Consider the following 23,736-nt stretch of genomic DNA (forward strand, 5'->3'; position numbering starts at 1 on the left):
CATGCTGGACATCATCATTCAGTAACTTGGGGAAGAGTAGAAGCATATGGTACCCTTAAATACTCATAGTGGGGAAGAGGGGAAAGAATTTGTCCCTCCCAAAAGTGAGCAAGGTATGTCCCCTTCCATCCACAGTTAGTTTTACTGCTCTTATATAGGGTCCAAAGGTAAATCTTGCAACCAGGCCCATCGATGGGGGAGAGGGTGGCAGGGCAAATGGGACAGTTGCACAGGAGCCTTATGTTTCAAAGGGGCCCAGAGCTCTGCTCACTGCTGCTGCTACTTTGGCAGTGGTGGCGGATAGAGCGGCAGGCCCCTTTGAACAGGTGGGCAGCACAGCTGTGAGGAAGGAGTGGGGGACCCAGTCCTTCAGTACAAGCAGTGCTGAAAGATGACTGCCCTTGTCCCTGCCCCTTCTGTTCTTGGCTCCACCCCTTCAGGAGGTGTGGATCCCTCCCACCTTGTCCCCAACGGCTGCGGTGACTGTCAGCCCCACTACGTGTGGCAGGGTTTGTCTGTTAGCATTCCTTTTTCTGACTTCTTGTCCTGAAGGGAGGGAAGGATAAACGTAAAGACAACGACAGTGCTGGTAATGCTCACAATATTTAGTGCCTCTTCTCTTGGCTTCAGGTAACTTTGTGACAATCTGAGCTTTCATCTAAGACAGGCAAAGGAAGCTTCTAACATTCATTCTTGGAAAGCAATTTTAAAACAGGAATCCTAAACAGAGCAAAACAAAAAAGCAGTCATGTCGCACTTTAAAGACTAACAAAATAATTTATTATGTGATGAGCTTTCGTGGGTCAGGCCCACTTCTGAAAGCTCATCACCAAATAAATTATTTTGTTAGTTTTTAAAGTGCGACATGACTGCTTTTTGGTTTGATAGAATACAGACTAGCGCGGCTATCCCTCTGTCACTGAAAAGAGCAACAGAAGACAAATGAAAAGAGCTTGACTGTTATTGTTTTTAGACAACTTACAATGTTTGAAGAATTGGGGTTGGTTATGTGACTGTGATTTACTTGCACTACTGTGACAACCCCACTGTTTTAAAATGCTGAAATAATAATAATTTCCTCTCTTGAACCATTCCCATACAGTATTTGTCCTGAGGAGGTAAATCAAAATGCTCTATTAAGAAAAATTATTCTGGGATTTTTTATAAGAAATTTGCAAGATTTGGCATGTATCATATCTTTTTTTTCTCTCTCTCTCTTATTGCTACCGCATAGGATTATTTGAAATGAAAAAGCTCACATAATCTAAAGAGATGGGAGGGGGAGAAACCAGTTAAAAATACTCTTTCATTTTCTAGGTGCCTAGTTGGAGTCTCATTAACAATGGTCAGATACATCTGTGAACATTATAATGATATTCATGTTCAGCTTTTAATTTTCTGGTAGAACAGAATATAATGTAGCAACTCTCCATTTTCATAATTATTGCTGATAACATTGGTACCAAGGATACCCTCTTGAAAAGCATCATTTGTTTCTTAAAATTCCAGAATTTCACCAATCTGTAAAATGAAAAATGTGAGATTGAGCAGAAATATTAGAGTGTTGGGGTTTTTTTTGCAACCATTCCCTGCTAACTTTTTTGTTTCAAAACATAAAAGTTCCAGTGTTTTTACTATTCACTGAACAACTGTGAATTGTATTTACATGTCAGGAATGACCTACAGAATGCGTCTGGCACACTTCTTAGGGACCATTCTCAGAGCCATATGAGCTCATGGAAAAAGGAAAAGGAAGCTTTCTTTGCATTTAGGAAGGCCAAAATAGTTGTAGTCACTGTTATTGCTGCCAAATTTACTACTTGCCATTTATAGATTCATTGATTTCTAAAGCCAGCAAAGGCAATAAGATGGTCAACCTAGTTACCCTTGCATTGATCCCAATCATTTCAGTTTGAATAAAAGAGCATATCCGTCAAGGCATCATTCTGTAGTTAGACTGACAGTGCGTGAGCACGTAGTTAGTCTGTACTGTGCAGGGGAAGTTCCCCGAATTTATTTGCTCATATCATAAGCATGTTGTAATATAAAGCATTTAATAAAAGCACATGGACTGGGAGCTAAAACTGTTACTTAACAGCCTTAATTGTTATCAGTGTTCCCTGTAAGCTGTTCATTTGTGTGGTTGCTTAGGAGAAATTGAAATGCTGCCCAGCTGATTAGCAGAGCCCAACAGCTAGGTTTTGTTTTTCTATTGCTGGTGCACATGCCTTGGTACACATAAAAATTATTCTGTACATAGATGGAAAAACAATCTGTACCTAGTTGGAAAAGATTAGATGGAACATTAATTTTTTTAAATCTTTGTTTTGTATAACAAATAGTATATTACAATATGTAGCACTGGCTGTATCTATATCACAGTATCACCACAAAATGAACCGTACAGTTAGATTGCGTCATAATTTAAGACAAACAAGGACATTACAGTTAAAAATAGACATGAGAAAAAGAGATGCCTTTTTAGGCTAGAGCTATAAGATCCAATCCAGCTGTCCTTATTCAGGCAAAACGCCCACTGAAGTTCATAATTTTTGCCTGAATAAAGATGCCAGATTCAAGTCCTAAATTTGTAGAGATCGCCCTGTGGTATTTTAATTTTTGTCATTTAAATTGATGCAACACTGGATCCAGTTCATTTTTCTGAACACTGCATCCAATTATTTTTGAACAAATATGCATACTCTTCAATATGTCCAATTCTGATGCCAGCTAAGACTGCAAATGTCTGCAATTCATTCCATTTAAACTCCAAACTTGTCAGCCTGCAAAATTATATTATTTTCTTGACACATAAAATATACAGATATGACCTCATGGATACCATACAAAAGGATATTGACCTACATATCTAATAGTAGCTTCTCTGAGGTGGGGAACTTGTATTCCATCCAGCTGACTGCATTTCAGCTTTGTTGTGCTATATCTGAAAGGCATATGGGCATGAAAATATATGCATGGGTTCCAGCTAGTGACAAAAAACAATGCAACTCTGAAATGCCTAAATGAAGGCAGTTCTCAATGAAACATGGCAAGTTAAACCTTGAGCCATAGTAGAAGAAAAACTTTAGTGTTCAGCTACTCGCTGTCATTCACTGTCCTAGGTGAAATCTGATTCTTGATAAAAACACATCTCCGTAAAGTTGTCCAAATTTAGTAAGAAAAGAGTGAGAGGATATCAATTGCCATTTCAAAAAGCTGTCATTCTGAATCAAAGCAAATATTATTCTGTTTCAAGAAATTGAATTAAATGAATGTTGACTGTGTTAATGTCAATGATAAAGTCAAAGTTACACCATAAATGAGGTAGGAACATGTCTAACATCATGATGCAGCTCTAAATAAAAAAGATATGTATGGAAATGCATAGAAAAATGAGGCAACATAGATAATGTTTGTGAGAGGAAGTAGGCACGATTTGAAAAGATAATTACAGGAATAAAAGCAAGAACAAATACAGCAATAGGAAGAGCAGAAAAATCATGATGTAATTGACAAGAATTCTTCATTCTTAGACAGAAACACAAATTACTTCAGGTTCAAACTGAACCCTGGCTAGAGAAATGTTTTACTAGAGACTCTATCAAGTTCTGCAGTTTACATTAGGAAATTATCTCAAATACAAACATGTACTAAGTCTCAGCAATTTCTTAGGCTGGGTTGACACTACAGCGATCTTTCAAAAGATGATCTTCCAGAAGATGTCTTTGAAAAAGTGCATCCACACACACAAATGCAGATGGAAAGACTGATCTGCTCTTTCGATAGAGAGCATCCCCTCCTTTTTCAAAAGAACAGGCCAGGGATCGAAAAACCAGCACCACGAGGACTGCTCTTTCAAAAAAAGGGCCTGAGGAGCATCTACACATTCTTTTTTTTGAAAGAAGCTTTCAAAAAGAGGTGCTGTTCCTAATCTGGGAGCAGAAGAGGGCCTCCGGAAGAAGAGTCTCATTCTTTCGATTTTGGATTGAAAGAGAACATTTTGTGTGTGGATGCTCGATGTGTTCTCTTGAAAAAGGGCCTGATTTTCTGAAAGACCTTGCTAGTGTGGATGCAGCCTCTGTGTACCAATTTCTTTAGAAATAGTCCTATGAAATGAAAATCATCTTTACTTCTTTGTGCACAGTGCAAATATATTTTACTTATATTTTTACCAACCCAAATTTCACTTATCTTCTGAAAAGATATGTGATAAAGTCTACTCAGTTAATCATCGTAACAAAGATATATAATTGTACCATCTGTATTTGAAGGAAGTATCTAATAATAATTATAAATTATCCTGTATGGTCAGTGTATTTTTCAGTATGGGTACTTGATTTCATTGGATTAGGAGCAATCTGATGTGAATTCACATAAACTGGTTCAGGTTAAGTGCAAGAGATAACGTATATCATCAACGAAGGGTCCTGTGGCACCTTATAGACTAACAGAAAAGTTTTGAGCATGAGCTTTCATGAGCACAGACTCACTTCATCATGTCAAAGATAATATCTCCTAGATTTACATTTGGCCTGTGACGTCCACAACATGGGGTATTAATGATGCTCTGATAGGTAATGAAGAGGCAAACAAATATATAGTATATTTGTGGGGTGTGGTAATGTTTTTAGATTTATTGATAGACAATTCATAAACACGTTCATTTCTAAAATTGAATTTATGAATATTCCTGTTCTTACGTGCAGACCTGTCAGTACCTTTTATATAGAAACTTTCTTGCAGAAGGATCCCAAAACACATTGTAAGCTACAGTATACATAGGGATCAGTCATACACCAGTGAAATACAGCCATCTCTTAACAGAACAGGGATCCAGTCTGCCACAGCAGCATTACATAATAGCTTTCAGGAGATGAAAGTAGTATTTTTTTTCCAACTGAAACTACAATGAGGATTTTGGGTGGGTAAAATATAACCACCCAAGTCTGAATATAGCCAAGGTTCTGGACAGAATGTCTGGTCTGGCGGATGTAACTTCCAACAGCACAATGTCAGCTAGCATCCTCCTGATGGTTTAATGCTCACTCGGGATCTGAGGTGTTGGATCTCTTCTCTTTTGGATGGAATCTCCCAGTGTTTTAAGGATCTTCAGGTGCCCTGGGTGATGGAAAAACAAATGGTTCTAGAAAAAGATACTGGCTTTCCCCTCTGCTAGTAGGTGTTGCAGATGACAGATGAGACAGTTTGATAATAATACCTCTGTATTGCTGGAGAAGGTACATGACCAACAGTGCAGCTTAGGGGTCAGGTGGTGGTTGTCTGCTGTTGATATACAGTCCTGTACTTCCTCGCCCCCACCCCCAGTGTTCCCAGTCCTCCCATTGAACAATCAGTCTTTTCCAGTTGGGCCATCACACTAGGGGAAGGCTCTTGCTCTGGTATTGACTTTTTCTTACATGAATAAGGGAGCTTGGGCCTGCCCTCTCAACTAGCACTGGTCCAGGGCCCAAAGGTGGGCAGCCACATTCAGCTACCTTGGGGTTCTAAGCCATTGCCTGTCCCAGACCACACCTTAACCCAGTTTACTTCAGCTCGCCATAGCAAATTACAGGTTGAACCTCTGTCATCTGGCACTCTTGGGACCTGACCAGTTCCGGATGAGAGAATTTGCCGGACGATCTAAGGTCAACATTTTCTCACACATTACCAACACTTTCACTGTTTTCTGGGCCTTAGATGACTTTTAGGGTTAAATTACAGCTAAATAACAGCACAGAACACTGAGAACCAGGACTGATGGTTACAAACAAACTTTACAGGACCACAGGAAGCTTGGCCACATTCACAGTAAGTGGTCATCCAGCTAACTAAAATCATACCAGATTACAGATGTTGACAGAGGAGAGAGTTCCAGATTAAAGAGGTTCAACCTCTACTACACTCAGGCCCATGACCGGTGTACTCCATCACCTGCTTCTCCTTTGTGGGTCTCACAGGTCTGTGTTGGCAGCCAGTGAATTGTAGGCAGTACTTTCATCCTTGGAGCAGCCATCTGTGCTCTTCCACTGCCTGCTTCTGAACTGCTCTGCTCCCTTTTCAAAGCTCTGCCTCCAGCCTGTGCAGGCACCGTAGGCATGTCTGAGCTGTTCCTTAACTGCCTGCTCTCCCATCTGAGGTGTGTGATTTTGACCCAATGGCCCCAGAGCATTTCACAAACATTCAGTGGTTAAGATTTATAACCTGTGCGTACTCCATTAATCAGATCATTGCTGACGATGATGAGCATCATATAAATGCTTTTGATAATAATAATTGATAAGCTTATAGTTTAAGTGCTGTGCCCAAACTCACAGGTAACCAATAGAAGAGTTATATCTAGGAGCTATGACTCCATCTTATCCCCACTCTATTAGATGATACATTAAGGGATTTTTATGTTAATTAATAAGTTATGATTCATAAAATGCCAAGATTGTGTTACTAGTGTATTGTATCCTTTTCTTTCAGGTTATTCAATACTTCAAGCGATTATGGAAAAAGCAGGACAAAATAGCTGGCAAGTCAGTGCCATATGTGTGGAGAATTTTAATGATGCCAGCTACAGGCGGCTTTTAGAAGACTTGGATCGAAGACAAGAAAAGAAATTTGTAATAGACTGTGAAATAGAGAGGCTTCAAAATCTTTTAGAACAGGTAATACCACTTTAAATGTCATTTTAAACTAATTATAATCGTTCCAGAAGAGCAGCCACTAAGCTTTACCCTTCATTTATTTTTGCCAATCAAGACAAGGTTTTCCCAAGTTTTATTCAGGGGCTGATATGTTATCTGCACTTTCTCCTGATCTTGATATGAAACTTCCATCACAGCTGCCAACAGGTCAGGGTGACTAGCCCCTTCTGAGACATCAGGCAATGCTTGGTGCAGCTCAAACATCAGCGGCTCAGGGAAGTATTTTGGGGGAAGTTTTGTGCCGTAGGCTACACTGGAGGGCAGACTAGATCATCACGATGGTCCCTTTCAACATGAGAATTTATGCTTCTATTTTTAAAAAAATATTTATATATTTAAACGCCAATTTTGCATGAAGAAATGGCTTATTTTTGTTTAGGCTGATTTACTTTTCTCAAATATCATACACAACATATTTCCAATTGTCAAGATCTTGAAAGCATTATTACACACATTTAAAAGGGAAATTTTGTTATCCATAGCAAAATATTTGTGAAATGGAAAAGAGTGAAATAAGTGATATTTGGACAAGGGACATTCTTGCTTGGTGACTGAAGGCAACAGGTATGAAAAGAAAAGACTATACGCTTGATTAGCTGTTCCCTTGTACTTTGTATAGCCATTTACACCTGCGCCAAGTGGGCTTCAAATGTTATCTGGCCATTTAAGTGTCTCTCCCGGACCTCTTTCTTAACTAACAGGAAAAAATAATAATTAAAAACAATCCTTTTTCTAAGTCATAGGAAAATAGCTTGAGGAAGTATATTCTTTTTGCCTCTCAAGTAATCCCACATATTATGCTGCTGCTCAGAAAAATGCACTTTGTAGTGTCTATTGCCACTCTGTGGGAACTACAGTGAATGAATGCCATCTAGTGGTGTTAAATTTTCTTTTATTGCACTACTGGCCTCATTTTATTTCCTTTTTTATTATTATACAAAAGGGGTGCATCTACCCTTGCATTCCTCTTTCAAAAAAGATATGCAAATGAGGGAAATTGAAATGCAAATGAGGTGCATATTTGCATATTTGGCACCTTGTTTGCATATTCTTGTTTTGAAAGAGCTTCTTTTAGAATAAAACCGGTGTAGACCCTGCTGTTTTGAAAGTAAACCCCATCTTCGAAAGAGTCCTTCTTCCCTTTATATAATGGGAAGAATTATTCTGTCGAAGATGGGGTTTACTTTCGAAAGAGCAGCGTCTGCACTGGTTTTCTTCTTTCGAAAGAAGCTCTTTCGAAACAAGAATATGCAAACGAGGTGCCAAATATGCAAATATTCACCTCATTTGTGTTTTCGATTTCCCTTATTTGCATACCTCTTTCGAAAGAGGAATGTAAGTGTAGATGTACCCAAGGTGTTTTAGATTTATGAATTTTTTACTGCATGATGCAGATGTTGGCATGGGCAGTAATGTATATAATGTCATTTGAAGACTTTTTTCTGAAAACTGTTTTTTTTTTTTAGCAGATACATGTGAAAGGAACAATACGGCACTTCTAAATTTAACAAGGATCATTTCAAATAGATAACACTATACATATTAATTAGGCCAAATTTTTTCCTTCTGAGTCACTGTATTTTAATGCACACTTATCATAGTTTATAATAAAATCCTTCTCCTATCTAATCTCTCTGTAATAAAACAGAAGAGTGTTGTTTTTAGGATGGTTTTGAAGTGTGCTGGAAAGCAATTTTCCCCCCACGGGTCGGGGGAGGGTGGTCAAAACCTGGAACCTTTGGCTGATAGAGAGAGTGTTATATGTCAATATATATATGGAATGCATATTTCTGCATCAGCTTATACGTCTGTTGATCATCTATTGCTGTAATGGCAAGAAAATACACATTTTAGTGCACGCTGTCAGTTTGATTCTGATCTCACTGATACTGGCTTTACACTGCGGTGACCCCACTGATTTCTGGGAGCCACTCCTGATTTCCATCTCAGCAACTGAGACTGGAATCAGCCCTACACTGTGCACAGACAGTTCCTTTTCAGAATAGTTTGTACTCTTTTTTGGGGGAGGCTAAAGGCCTAATTCTGCACCACTAAAATTAATGGAAATTTTACCCTTTGTTTCTGTTGTATAGCCAATCATTCAAATTGGTAGCAATTCAAAATATAAGGCCCTAACTACTGTCATTTTTCATGAAGATTCCTGTGTAGCTTGTATGTTTGATAGATGTGGTAACTTCACAGAAGAGGAATTGACTGAGTCTCAAGCTGCCTAATTGATTCAATAGGCCTTTTTTTTAAACATTTTGTGAAATGAACTTTACTTGTGTGGTGTACAAGTCAATATCCCATCATGTATATTAGCAGAAGTAAGTGTTAGTGAAATGAGATCTCAGTACAAAGTGCTTGCTTTTGCCGACTGTAAGGGAGAAACTGACTTCTTTGTGTGAGTATGTAAATGAATATGTATTAAGGAAGTGTATACTAGGTTCTCAACCGTTCTTCTTAGAAGGGGGTTATAATACATTGTGTGCCCTATCCTGAGATAGTTGGGGGTCTGGTTTAAGGTGAATTCATTAGCTGAGTAAAGACAAAAGTAAATGTAAAGAGAAGTTAATTGTGCAGATTGAACCTCTGACATCCAGGACTCTCTGGTCTGGCTGGAACAAGGATGTTGCTGGACCAGAAAGCCATGGTGGCTAAGAGCAGGGGTCAGCTCTGAGTCCAGTGGCTGGGAGCCTCAGCTGGGGCTGAGCATCTGGAAAGCTAGCAGGGTCTGGGGTCTGGGAAGTCATCAGTGGCTGCAGAGCAAGAGCTGCAGCTGGGGCAGGGGAGCTGGTTGCTGCGGGAGCCAGTGGCCCATGTTGGGACCTGGGAGCAGGAAGATGCCCCAGAGGAGAGCCTGGGAATGGGGGCAGTGGACAGCAGCAAAGCACTGACCTCCCCTGGTCTTGCAAAATCCCTGTTTCAGAATCAGTCAGGTCTCCAGGGTGCTACACCAGGGAGGTCCAACCTGCAGGAGAGGAGTGGGGGAGAGAAGGTACTTTTTCCATGGGGAGATAGGTATGAAAACCCAACTACAATGATTGCTGGGGTTGAAAAGAACAAGCCTGAGGATTCTGCTATTGCATTTGGAAGACGGGGAAGAAGAAGATACACACTCTTTTATGGCTACATAGTGAGGTACATTTTGGGCATACCCCAAAGAATTATCTTGTCCAAAATCCCGATGTTAATGGTATGGCACAAAAATCGAGATAGAACAGCAAGAACAGCCCTTTGTGACCTCAGTGGACAGGTGCAGGATTCAAATGGACTAGCAGGAAATTGCGTCATAGTTATGCTCCAAAATGCAAAATCCAGCTTCAATTTAAAATAAGCATCTGTGCTGTTGCCTGAAATAAGACTCTGGTGTTTTGACTGTCCTAATTCCCAGAGATAAGTAAGTGGTAAGTGGGAGGGCCAGATTTAAGGAAAATGGTGCTCTTGGGTGAACTTGTATTTTGGTGCTCCTGGTCCCCCTGGGCCTGCCCTCCTCCATTGTCCTTGGCCCTCATGGGCTCCCAACCCCTGTATCTCCCATCCTGCATCCCTTTTGCCTCTAAGCCCTCCCCCCCGACACCCTAACTCTGACACTCTGCCTCCTGTGCCCCAATCCCTGCATTTTGCTGCTTTCACCGCTAACCCCTGCACTTCTCTTACAGCTGTACCACCAATCCCAGCCCTGCACTGCTGGTGTGCCTGCCACACTGCCTCCCTGCCCAGCACTCCCACCCCCTGATGCCCAGCAACCCCCATAACCAGTGGCCTCTCACCCAGAGATGTCCACAACAGATCCCTATGCCCAGTGTCCATCCACCCACCCACAGAACCCCTCCTGCGCTTCCCAGTGCCCTTCTCACGACTGCCCAACACCTTATAGTCAGGTGGGAATTCAGCACCTAAAAAAAAAAAAAGAAAAGAAATGTGGAGACTGCAGTGTGACCGTGGCCAGCACAGGCCAGTGGCTGCCTGGAGGTGGGAGATCAGCGTGCAGCCTTCCCCCCCACATCTCCTCCCAGGGTAGAGATTTTGCAGCTGTTAACAGCTATGCCCCACATCCACTGGTTCAGTCCTTCCTGTTGATGACCTGGGTATGTTGGCCTTATGAGTAACATCTCAGTGCCTCTGGGGTTACAAGCTTTCATAAGAAAAGCAAGTCTGTTCAGCCCCTAGCCCTTTTTCTCTTCCCTTATTTACACACCTGGTTGCCACACACATACTGGGTATAACTCAGCTACACTGTTTCAACAATGGGGCTGGAGCCATAAACCAGCCAAGCCTCCTTTGAAAAATGGCTCTTGGTTTGGATTATTTAAGGCAGTTTTTAAGGGGTGAGGAAGAATGGGCTGCATTCTTGAAGGGCCCTTTAAAATCCCACTCAACTCTCACTGTTAGAAACTCTCCCTGGTTCAAAATGCTGTCACCTGGAGGGACAGCCCTGGAGACTCTTGGACTCATAAGAAAGAAAAGCATGTCCTTTTTCCCTAAATAAAAGTTTTCAGCTACTCCAGCCTTGTCAAGAGCCAGTCCATCTTCCTCCTGAGCTAAGAGGTCACTCCCTCCCTTCATTCTGCAGCCCTGACTGCAGCTTCTCTGCTCCAGGTACATCCCCCTCCTCCTTGTTTCAGTGCCTTCCTTCTGGCCCACCACTACCACGAAGCTGCGGGGAGCCAGGAGCCAAGATCCAGGGGCAGCCTCACCAGTCCTGCTCCTGGCTCCCCTGAGCCGCAGGGAGCCAGGCAGAAGCTGTGCCTTCCATCTCCCATCTTCCCGCACACTACAGGGAGCCAGGAGCGAGGTGCAGCCACTATGCTCTGGCTTCCAGCTCCCCCAAGCCATAGGGAGCCAGGCGGCAGGCATGTTGGCCTGTCTCACAGTTCCTGTGAGATGTGGGAAGATGGGCGAGCTTCCCCAAGTCGGGGAAGGCCAGGAACCAGGTGGCAGCTGCTGCCCCGCACAAATGTGGGACAATTAGCCCTTTTGTTAAAATGAATTAGGATGCCTTCCTGGCCCCTGAAATACGGGGCTGTCCCGGCCAAAACGGGACGGATGGTCACCTTGTGCTGGGTGAAAGGGCGGAGCCTGCTGGCCCAGCATTGGGGAATGGCTAGAGAGGATTCTGTGCCGCAGATCGAGGAGGAAGCCCAAGCCCCTGTGGCACCCCTCTGGCTATGGCGCCCTGCGTATGGGCCCAGTTTGCCTGGCCTTTGGGTTGGTCCTGTAATTTGCCAGGCAATCTGGCTTTCCCTTTCCTAACAGTCACACTGCTCATACTTGCAATAACAAGTCATTTATGAATGGAGCAGTCCATGCCAGCAAGAGCCATACACAGTACACAAACAGAATCGACATCACTATGTTTCTCCCATGCTTCACCGAGGTATGTCTTCCCTGTGTATAAGATTGACATGGTTTGGATCAATCTTCTGGGGTTCAATTTTGTGCACCTAGTAGGGATGTGCAAAATCGAACTATCTGGGGTTGACAGTCAACCCCTGTACTCTTCAATATCGTGAGGAGTAAACGAGGTCAAAGGGAGAGTTGCTCCCATTGACCTCCCTCTGTGAGGACAGCCAGGTAAGTCAGTTGTAGCTAAGAGGATTCTAGCTATGTATTTGCTGTAGCCAGAATTACGTATTTACGCTTGATTTTAATGTCTAGTGTAGATCTGGTCTAAGACTGTTCCCTTCTTCTTCTACACTGGAAAACAGTGTCTCCCTTTGTATGTTCAGCTTATTCAGTAACGTCAGCAGCCAAGTGGAGGTGAATTTTAACTGGAAATATGGATTAAATGAGTAGAAGCTCATTATTTTAATCCTGTTATAGATGTGCTGGGTTTGAGTACTGAACTATTTCACCACTAATGTATGTGTGGAACAAAAACCATTATCTCAGAGACCCAAGCAAATCAAGTCAGGGTATTCCCAAGGAACTACAACTGAGAAATAACTAAAATGCCTATCTCCTTTTTTATGAGATAGTCTAATTCAAACTGTATGTGCTGCAAAATAGAGTATACTACTCTGTTTACTAGAGGCAGAAAGAAAATAAACGTGTGGCAAAACATGCATGCTTGTTAAAGAAATGTCAGATCACCTGGGTCTAAGATTTATTTGGATTTAATCAGTTGGATTAGTTTTCTTTCCATGTTCTAGCAAATACGTCATGGATTTTTTTATTCATTTGCCCCTTTCAAAAAAGACTGAAGAAGGGTGTCATTAAGGCTTAAATAAAAATGTAGAAATGATTGGAGAATAACAGGCAATAAACTGATCTCAATTATTTTAACTTAAATATATATTTCTTTAGATACATTTGCTTTAATTGCTACTACTTCAAATTTATGCAGCACTCAAAGCATGTATTAAGGTATGTGAGTTCAAAGTCCCAAGGAGACTTTACACTCTAAACAGACAAAATACAAGACACGCAGAATAAAATGATGGATAGTCACTGTTGTAAGTTCCACAGATTTTGTAACATAATTCTGTGGTTGTTGGGTTTGTCTTTGTCTAATTAATTTCTTAAAAGGCAGACGATGCCAAAGTTGATGGCGCTTGTGCAATTTTTATTTTGCTTGTGCAGAAACACTACTATCTTTGAATACATGCAGTCTTTAAACAAGTGATCTTGCACTGTTTTTCCATAGGAATGCTCATTCATTGTTCATATACGAGCAATGCACAGTTCATGAGGTAGGGGATATAACATGACTGAGGCAGAGTGTTATAGATCTTATCCTTATTTATGGCCCGATTTATAATCCAGTTGTTCCACAGTAATTACACTGAGTACTGTTTTTCTATGAGCAGTCCCACTGAACATTAACAAAAATGTGAGAATCAGGACTAAAATTTGGCTTGAAATAAGCCACAGGTCCCCTGACAGCTGCATCATTCTCTGTTTACTATTCACTAGCACATATATAAATGTGTCTTGTGGACAAATAGGATGTGCTCAAATAAATACTCTTTCATAACTAAATTCTGCAAATGTAATGCCAGAGTGTGGCTCAGATAATGAGCCAGCACTGAGCAGAAGGGCAGCTGCTGTTCTATTCTCCTGCTCTGGCTACTTGTGTCATGGGCAACAGCATGAGATTATCCTTCAGTGAGGTTGCCACTCACCCTCCCATGGAGATGAATAAGGAGTAGGCAGATGGCAGTAGGAAACTGGATGGGTGGAGCCTCTTTGCTGCTCTCCAGTGCATTGGTCAGTGCAGCACAGCTGGAATTAGTTTGCCCCACATACAGATCTGCTCCATATTACTTCCCTCAGGAGCAAGGAGTGAGGGGGCCACAATATGGTTGTGATGGTCTGTCTGCAGGGCAGCACAACTGCACATCAACCCTTTATAGCCACAATTTAGTCCCTAGAGATGTTCTCCAGGCCAAATTCCAAGCTTAGACCCCCCGTCCAAAAGTTCTGAGCTCTCCCTCTTGATCTGTTTGTGTGAGTATTTGTGCGAATATGCATGGCAGGGCTGTGGTTTGTTTACCTCTTTTTTTATTTGAAAACGGTTAAACAGTGTTTTGTCCTCTTGCCTGTACCTGCTATTCAGCACTGACAGGGTATGTCTGTACAGCAGCCTTATTTCGAAATAAGATATTCTGGGAGAGCTATTCTGGAAGAGCTTATTTCAAATTAACACTGCCTAATTTTTTTCAGGAAAAAGGTTGCTTTTGAAAGTGAGGCTTCCTTTCAAAGAAACCCCATCTACACAGCTGTTTTGGCTTTCAAAAATAGCACTTTGGGAACGGCAAGTGGCTGCCTTTATGCAAATGAGACACTGAATATGCAAATTGTCGCCTCATTTGCATTTTCAATCCGACTTTTTGCATGCCCCCTTTGAAAGGGAGGAGCCAGTGTAGACATAGCCCCCCTGTTTCAAAATAGGTGCTACTCCTTGTGGAATGAAGTTTACCTATTTTGAAATAAGCTCCAGAGGATTGTTTCAAAATGGCAGTTGTGTTGTGCAGAAGTTAGGAAAGTTACTTTGAAATAAGGGCTATTTTTTCGAAATAACTTGGCTGTGTAGATATACCCACCTTGTACTGGCACTGGAGCTTGTGAAAAATCTTGCAGCTGAAGTGCAACTATTCCTTTTTGGTGGGAACAGCTGGGTGCTGGAGAAATTATTTTTCATATGTTTTAATGAGTGTCTTAAATGAAAAGATCCACAATAGAGGCTACTATTTTCTGTTCCACTCCTTCCATAGTCCTCTGGGGTAGATTATAACAAGCCACATAGTTTGTCAGTTTTCAAAACAAGCCCACTTCATTGCAATGAGACTTAAATAGGACCCTTATTGCAGGGGTTACTTCTTTCTTGAGTGGTACATAGTCTCAGAGGAGTAGCTGTGTTAGTCTGTATCTTCACAAAACAAAGTAAACAGTCCTGTAGCATCTTAGAGACTAATAATTTTATTTATTAAGTAATGTGCTTCCATGGGTAAGACCTTACCCGTGAAAGCTCATTGCCTAATAAATAAAATTGTTAGTATTTAAGGTGATACAGGACTGATTGCTTGCTTTCTTGAGAAATTTCTATCTCCTTCTGGTGTCTTTATTCCCATCCTTTTTATGAGTTTTTTTCTTATCTGTCTGTAATAATCCAGGTTACATTGACTTTCCCATCTTCCACGTCGCACAGTGCAGAACACATTTGCTGTATGAGAATTTTTAAATATATCTCATCTATTAATATATCTCCTCTGCTCTCTTAAATGTTGCATAATATAGCTGTTTAATTGTCAAGATCAGCAGTCTGGCTCCTGAGCTGTACATCAGACTATATATCAAACGCAATCATTATTTCCAATACATGTGCCAAACGCAATCTTTTCCAAGAGATCAGCACCTCTTCACTCAGCTCCATCAGTGCTCTGCATCAGCAAGCCCTAACATCACCACTCACACAGAAATGCCTTCGCCCTTAAATACAGAGTGAAAATTGTTATGGGCGTTCAGTTGTTTGATGGAATTATACACATTAGAAAGGGGGAACATTCACAGTATCCAGCACTATTAACAATGAAATCTAGGAAGTGAAACAATAATAACATTAATATTAATATTAGCTTATATTTTAAAAATTGGACACCAGGTTCTAATTCATTAATATGGTTAAAAAATGTTGTTAAGTGATTGCAGCCAGGTGCTGAGAATCAGAAGTCTTGGTGTGTGCCCCCAGATCAACCTGATATAGCTTATGACCAACTTAATATTTGTCTTGCCAGTAATTTAACATGGCTGATCTTCAGTTTCCACATGAGTAAAACGTGTGCTGTGAAAAGCGCAGTGAGAGATGGATCAGGACCTAAGAGCAGGGTTTAATTATATTACTGCAATCAAACTAAAACTGAATCAGATGAATACACTTTGTGACAGGAATAAAAATATGGAAATCAACATGTATCAGATGCTCTACTCATCCCACTCTGCCAAATGAGAGCTACTCCTGATGAAATGCCACCCAGGTGCAAGTTACTTTGACAAGATGATCAAGTTGTAAATATAACTCTGTGTGTGTGTGTGTATGTGTAATATAAATGAACAGAAAAAATATGCTTATTAGATTAGTTTATTTTGGATGTTTTGCTAAATTTAACATATTAGTTGGCATTTGGCCAAATTATGCTCAATCTAGTCTCATGATTTATTGAGGATAGTACAATCTTAGTGGCAGAGAACAAACACAAATCAAAAACAACAAAAAACAACAAAAACAAAAACAGCCTTCCCGCAGGGAGGTAGAAGTTAACGAGAGACACATAAATTAAATAGAGCAGTATTTCAAGCATGATTCCACAGCCTCCCCCATGTTCTTGTTTATATTGACAAAGTAGCATTCTGGTACTCAATGGTCATTTACACAACATAAAATAATATTGTAAAAATTCAAAGTATTTATCTATAGTGTGACACTGACTTTACATTCAAGTCTTCTGCAAACTGAAGTTCCCCCTTACTCCTGGCACAGGCTAATCTATGGTCTCCCCTTCTCACATTTCCATGTACAGCCTAATCATTAGCCTGGAAAATGGGTTTGCTGGTTGACTCTTCCCAAACAGACCTGCAAAACAACTCATTGGTCAAAGTTCTTGGCACTTAAACATTCTCACTGCATTGTTCCAGTAACTGCACAGATCTTATTGGCTGCCTCTGTGCTATGGTAGAAGCTGGGTATGCTTAGTTTCCAAGGAGGGCTATGGATTTAGGGATTCTTCAACAGGTTTTTGCCTATTTTGTTTCCTTTCTATCTTTTTCCTCCCTGCTTTTGCAGCAGCATGGACACATGGACCGCAGCAAGGTGAAACTGAGAACAACCAGTGCTGCAACCCCTGTGAAAGCCCTTGACTGTCTTCTGAGGGAGAGGGAAACCTTCCTCTTCCCCCCTCATGGCCTGTGGCCATCAATGAATTGGGAAAGGTCTCTCTGGGCTTTCTCATTTTCTGTGTAATGTTTTTAAACATTGAATATTTCATCCATGCCTAGGTATGGTAGACCTGAGCAGCAACATGAGCTGCTTAAATTGCACCTGTAATATCAAATCACATTGTCATAGAACTGCCTGTTTAATTAGTTTGGTGCCAATAAGTGGGCTGTTGTATAGAGAGAATGAGTGGACAGAGGCTCAGCGAGACAAAGGATTAATAAATTACCCAATCTACCTTTATTTGCAAACACACATTTCCCACCAATGGGCTTGGAACAGAAATGAGTATGAGTAACAAAAGCAGAAGGAAGTGGCAGCCTCCTGAAGTGTTTCTCATGCCTGCTGAGTAACAAGCAGTCGTGTGGCACCTTAGAGACAAAAAGGACTTGTTTACACTACCACCTTCCTATGAAGAAAGGATGGTAATTAGGCTGTAGTGAGTTTATTAATGAAGTGGTGCCGTGCATAGGCAGCACTTCATTAAGCAAATTCCCCCCCACGGCAACTTCGAAGTTTTAAACTTTGAAGTATCGGCACGCGTCTAGCTGCGGGTCACCCGCTGGTACTTCGAAGTGCCAGGGCACCTTCAAAGTCCCCTTACTCCTCAAAATTTCCTTTGAAGGAAGGTGGTAGTGTAGACAAACCCAAAATGTATTAAGTCATGATCTTTCATGGCTAAACCTACTTATTCTCAGGTTTTTTTTCATTCCAGCCCAGCCAGATGTCTTCTCAGCACGACTCTGTTTACTCTAGTTTATAGTAGAGGTGGGTTCTGCATTTGACAGTCCTCTCTTTGATGCTTAGCCAGGTGCTTTCAGTTACCACATTGCAGAGGAGAAGGAAACCCACTTTTTCACCACTGCTTATATCTGTGTTGCCTCCTTTAACCTCCTCTTCAGTGATGCTCCGGCACCTGTCTTATCCATTCCCAGCCACTCCCTCAAACAAAAGCATCCTCATCAACTTTCTGAAGGACTGGCTGTGAAACTTAAGCTAGTTATGGTTTCTGAATGGATTTGTAAAAAAAATGTGATGCATGCTCCAGATACTGCATAAACTCTCATCTCTTACACGGTTTATATCATTACCTCTTCTGCTACAGTATTTCCGTCTTTCATCTGTTACAAGCCTCCACACTTTTTACAATGTATTAAGGAGGTCTCGCTTTATCATGTGGCTTCTTTTTCATAGGACGGTGGATTGTCACACTATCCTGAAGGGGAAAGCGGCTGTAAAATTCCCATTTGTTATGCACTGCTTTAGCTTTTAACTAGTGCTTAACTGAAAACAAGGCTTTATCCTTCCAGCTGCACTGACTCCAATTTTCTGAAAACCACAATGGACAGGGACATTTCATGATGTAATAGTGAGGCATTATTTTTAAATAAGATATATGTTCTTTTATTTTGGGGTTTGAAAGAGGGAGGGCTGAGTCAGAAGGCCGATTATTTAGGTAAATCAGAACTGGCTGAACTTAAGTCACTGGAATTTTCTCTAGTGCAAGTGAGAGAAGATGCAGATGTGACTTAATGCTGAAATGGTCCTATCTTCTTTTCAGTCAAAGAGTTTCTGAATTTCCAAATAGTGTAGCCAACAGTCTTGTATTACAAAGGATGTTCCCAGTTTAAAAAAGAAAATGGCCTGTCTTGTACAAAATCAGCATGGGCTGTCTTTTATCCTATATTATGACAGCAAGTGGGCAGAACTTGCCAGTGTGCAGAGAAAGCAGACAGAGCTGCCCTAAGAGCCAGGGTCAGGAGGGGAGTAGAAAGGTGCACCTCTGAGTACAGCTTGAACCTCTCTAATCTGAAACTCTCTTGTCTGGCAACATCCATAATCCGGCATGATTTAGTTAGCTGGATGACCACTTCTAATAGGTATGGCCAAGTTTCTTGTGGTCTCATAAAGTTTGTTTGTAGCCATCAGTCCTGGCTCCTAGTGTTCTCTGTTGTTATTTAGCTCTAACTACCTCTAAATGTCTTTGAACAGCCTAGTCAGCAATGGAAGTGCTGGTAGAGTGACCCTATCCATCCTTTATTTGGTAGGATGGTCCCATGTTTGGGCTGCCAAAAAGGCATCCTGATTTATTTTTTAAAAGAGACTAATAGTTCTGTATTTGGGCCCTCCCCCACTGACCTTTTCTGGCAGCAGCTGTTCCTGCACAGCTGCTGGCCGGAGAGAATATAGGTCAATTCCCCAAGCCTTGGGGAAGCAGGGGGAGTGTGGACAGCTGCCACATCCCTGCCTCTTCCCCAAAGCTCCCACGGAGGTCCAGTGGCTGCTGCCTCCTTTCCAGCTCCCCAAGGCTTGTTGGAGTCGGCAGAGCCCACCTCTCCCCGCCATACCTCCCTGTCCCGTATTTGGGACGGGAAGGTATGGTCGCCCTAAGCGTAGGTAATGTTGCTAGACAATATTGACCTCATGTGGTCCAGCAAATTCTCTTGTCCAGCATTGGTCAGGTCCCGAAGTTGCCAGACAAGAGAGGTTCAACCTGTATTATCCCCATGTGGTCAGGAATTCCTGCCGATTCCAGTATTTGATTGCAGCCTTCTCTGCTTTCCCTGGTCAGGCTCTCTCTAGGCGGATGAGTGGTCAGGGCTATGTGCCCTGGGCTTTGTACTGAAGTACCGGGGTCAGGAAGGGGCTGTGACTGGCAGGGGAATCACGTATTCCAGGGTGTAGCCTCTCTGCTTGCAGAGTCTCTGCCTGTACCTCCTTCAGGGTGTGCGGTGCAGCAGCAAAGACCAGCAACTGCAACTGCCACTTGGCCGCTGGTGCCCATGTAGAATCTGGATATGAGTTGTAAAAGCTGCAGGCCCATCACCTTTATCCCAGGGGTCTCTGCAGCAGCTAACACTGGAGATAGGGAAACCCAAGGACGCATGGTGGTTGGTTAGGGTTGCCAGTTTTCAATTGGCACACCCAGTCTAAAAGGGACCCTGGCTGCTCCGTTTGTCACTGCTTACTGGTCCATTCAGTCCAGTCAGGGGCACAGGGGTGGGTGGCAGCCTGGGACGTAGGCAGGCTCCATACCTACCCTGGCATCTTGCTGCTCCCGGAAGCAGCCACCAGCTGCCTGCAGCCCCAAAGCGAGGGAGGGTCCACACACTGGGCCTGCTCCAAGTGCCAGCTCCAAGCCCCCATTGGCTGGGAATCTTGATCAATGGGAGCTGTTGGGGTGGCACCAAGGGTGTGAGGGCGGTGCTGGAGCCTCACTGCTTGCTCCTATGGGCCACAGAGACTTGGCAGCTGCTTTCTGGGAGCCATGGTAAGTGGCTCTGGGGCCCTACACCCCAAACTCCCACTGGCATCACAAGTTCCTCTCAGCCTGGAATCCCCTTCTGCACCCAAATACCCTCCTGCAGTACATGTTCTGCACCCCTCTCCCCTATGCACCCATACACCCAATTCCCTGCACCAGCCCTGAGACTCCTCATACACTCAAAGTCCTCATCCCTTGCCCCATTCCAGAGCCCACACCTTCAGCTGGAGCCTTCAACCCCCCCCAGGCATCCTAACTCCCTCCCACATCCTGGAGTCCCCTCCTATATGCCGAACACCTCTCCCCAGCTTCTCCCTCAGAGCCAGTATCCCCACCACAGCCCTCATCCCCTCCCATATTCTTGCTTCATGCCCCAGCCTGCTGAAAGTGAGAGAGGGTGGGGGAAATTAACCACAGAGGGAGGGGAAATGGAGTGACCAGGGACAGGGGTGGTGCCTCGGGATGGGATTTGGCAGCGTATTCGTTTTTATGTGTTTAGAAAGTTGGCAACCCAATGGGTTTGGGAGGAGTGAAGGGACTTGCTTCCAGAAGCTCACACCAAGACTGGGGACATATGAGGTCTGACCCATATTTTTTAAATATGATGTTGGCAACCTTCTTGCCAAGCTGTGTTCCAAGAGCTGATTACCAGCACACATTAAACTGTCAAGTTAAACACACTCAAAAACCAGGGAGTGCAGAGTAAAGACTGAAAAGCTAGGTCTGGTATTTGCCTCACTGCATTGCTTTTATGAGCCTCTCACTTGATTGGCTAACATGAAATTACTCTCAGTTAACAGCGGTGCAAAGGAAATCAAAAACAGGCTTCCTATTTTTAAACTGAATATAAAACCCATCGAAGCCCATTGCCTAATAAATAAATGTGTTAGTCTTTAAGGTGCTACAGGACGGCTTGTTTTTGTGATGCTCCAGACTAACACAGCTATTCCTCTGAGACTATTTAAATTGAGGATGTTAGCTCATCAATTAACTATCCCTTCACTATTCTGTTCTTTTTTTAGGTTGTCATCTCTAATATACCCACATTCAGCGTCGTATGTTACTGATATTGATTTATGCATTAGCTCTAAACTGCTGTCCTTTGGTAGGACTGAGTCAGGATTCTGAGATAATAAATTCAGTTCAGTATGGCATTATCTTTCCCTTTGGTGCATTCCTATAACTCAGGAAAGAAGACAGAATAAATTGTTAATAGTAATCTGAGAGTTTTTACAATAGACCATTACAGTTTTTAAGGACACATACAATGTCAGTATGTAAATATACATCCCCCATCTCTCTTTCTCTCCTGTATGCACACAAACACACCCTAAGGCTGTGTCTACACTAGTTCTCAACTTTGAAGGGAGCAAGGTAAGTACGGTGTCGGGAGATTACTAATGAAAGGCTGTGGTGCACATGCAGCACTTCATTAAGTTAATTCTCCCTCACGGAAACTTCGAAGGGGCAAACTTTGAAGTGCCGGCTTGCGTGTAGTTGCAGGTAATCTGCTGGTACTTCAAAGTACCTGGGCTACTTCAAAGTCCCTTTACTTTGAGGAGTAAAGGGACTTCAAAGTAGCCCAGGCACTTTGAAGTGCAGGAAGGTTAGCCACGGCTACACGCAAGCCAGCACTCAAAGTTTGCCGCTTCAAATTTGCCGCAGGGAAGAATTAGCTTAATGAAACGCTGCATATGCACTGCAGCACTTCATTCATAATCTCATGACACATTACTTACCATGCTCCCTTCAAAGTTGGGAGCTAGTGTAGACACAGCCCAAGAATTGGGGAAAATCCTGCATTTCTACTTGGCTATTCATGGGGCTGACAGCCACATGGACCCCAGAACAAAGTGGGAGAGGGGACCAGCTCCCCACCTTCAGAATGCGCGTGTCCAAGGGTTGAAGGGATGGGACTTAGAAAAGTCAGCCCTTGTAGTCACTCAGACCACGTTGCTGCCTCTTCCCTACCCCCCCCAACCCCCAAGTCGCACAGGGCCGTGGAGCAGAGCTGCCACAGGATTTCAAGGGGGCTTGGAGCTCTCTAGTGTCTGCCACTGCCAAAGTACCAACAGCAACAGCCAGAGCTCTGGGCCCCTTTGAAATGCCAGGCTGTGGTGCAATTGCTCCCTTTGCCCCATCCCCCACCATGCCCCATCAGCTGGTCTGTTGGTCATAGACTTGATCTAACTGGGCTTTTTGGGATTTCGTAGTCATTTGACTCTGTGCTGTACTCTTGAGAAGAGCCGAGTATTCACAGCTGTGCTGAATGAATTTTGCCTCATTGCCCGCTCATGGAAGCAGCTTATGCTTCTTCTTTTTCTTTTCTTCTCTTTTTTTATTTTTGAGAGTACCTTATGCTTTTTATTTATTCATTATTCAAAATGTTTATGTTATTTATTTATGAATTTGTTGGGATTTAAACACCACAGCATGACAGAACTGCAGTTCTAGGTTTCAGATCCCTTGTTAATTCAAAAGATGCAAAATCAGCATCATGACAAAAGCAAAATAGTGGCAAGTTTTGGCCTGCTATCCTTCCCACCCTACATCAGTATAAATCACTCATCACTTTCCTCCCTGTGCTCTTTCTAAGTTGCTTCAGCTTTTTCTAAATGCTCATTCAAAAAGAGCCTAATGTCCCCAGAATGTCAATAGATTCACGCTACTTCTGAAGAAGGATGGTCTTGTGGTTATGGCTCCAGGCCTGGAACTCAGTTCAATTCCTCACCCTGTAACAGCCTTTCTGTGTGACTTTAGTCAAGCCATTTAGTCTCTCTGTGCCTGAGTTCCCCATTTGAAAAATGGGGATTATATTCTTTCTCTCACACAACTTAATTTCAATTGATGCTCTTCAGAGTAGGTTGTTTCTGTTACTATGGCTGTGTCTACACTAGCCCAAAACTTCGAAATGGCCATGCAAATACAAGTTTACTAATGAAGTACTGATATACATATTCCTAGGAATAAGGGGATTTCGAAGTTGGTGGGGTCCTTTCAAAAAAGAGCCCCATCTGGATGAGCCACGCGCCGGTGAGCCGCGTCAATTTCAAAGTGCCACGGCTGCCAGCATTCTAATGAGATGCTGACTATGTATTTCAGCACTTCATTAATAAACTTCAAAATGGCCATTTGCATGGCCATTTCAAAGTTTTGGGCTAGTGTCGAAATAGCCTATGTGTGTATACAGTGGAGCCCTGATGTTGATTATAGCTTCTTGCCCCTGCTGTAATAAAATAATACAAAGAAACAGAGTGACAATTTAATTTCAAAGTCAAGGGGCCCCATAGTAAATGTACTGTCCACAGCTCTTTAAGTGGTCCAGCTTGAATGTCTCTGTTGAT

At 42.5% G+C, this 23,736-nt stretch overlaps 1 protein-coding gene across 3 annotated transcripts in view; it reads left to right on the forward strand.

Moving 5' to 3' along the window:
- The window catches only part of GRIA4 (glutamate ionotropic receptor AMPA type subunit 4), a 316,531-nt gene that overhangs the window by 176,812 nt on the left and 115,983 nt on the right, over positions 1-23,736 (forward strand). For all 3 annotated transcript variants that reach the window (XM_074981809.1, XM_074981795.1, XM_074981800.1), the window contains exon 4: positions 6,469-6,653. In XM_074981809.1, coding sequence (XP_074837910.1) covers positions 6,469-6,653 — 185 coding nt within the window. The remainder of the gene's footprint in view (positions 1-6,468; positions 6,654-23,736) is intronic.

Source organism: Carettochelys insculpta, chromosome 1 (assembly GCF_033958435.1).
Source record: "Carettochelys insculpta isolate YL-2023 chromosome 1, ASM3395843v1, whole genome shotgun sequence".
NCBI lineage: Eukaryota > Metazoa > Chordata > Testudines > Carettochelyidae > Carettochelys > Carettochelys insculpta.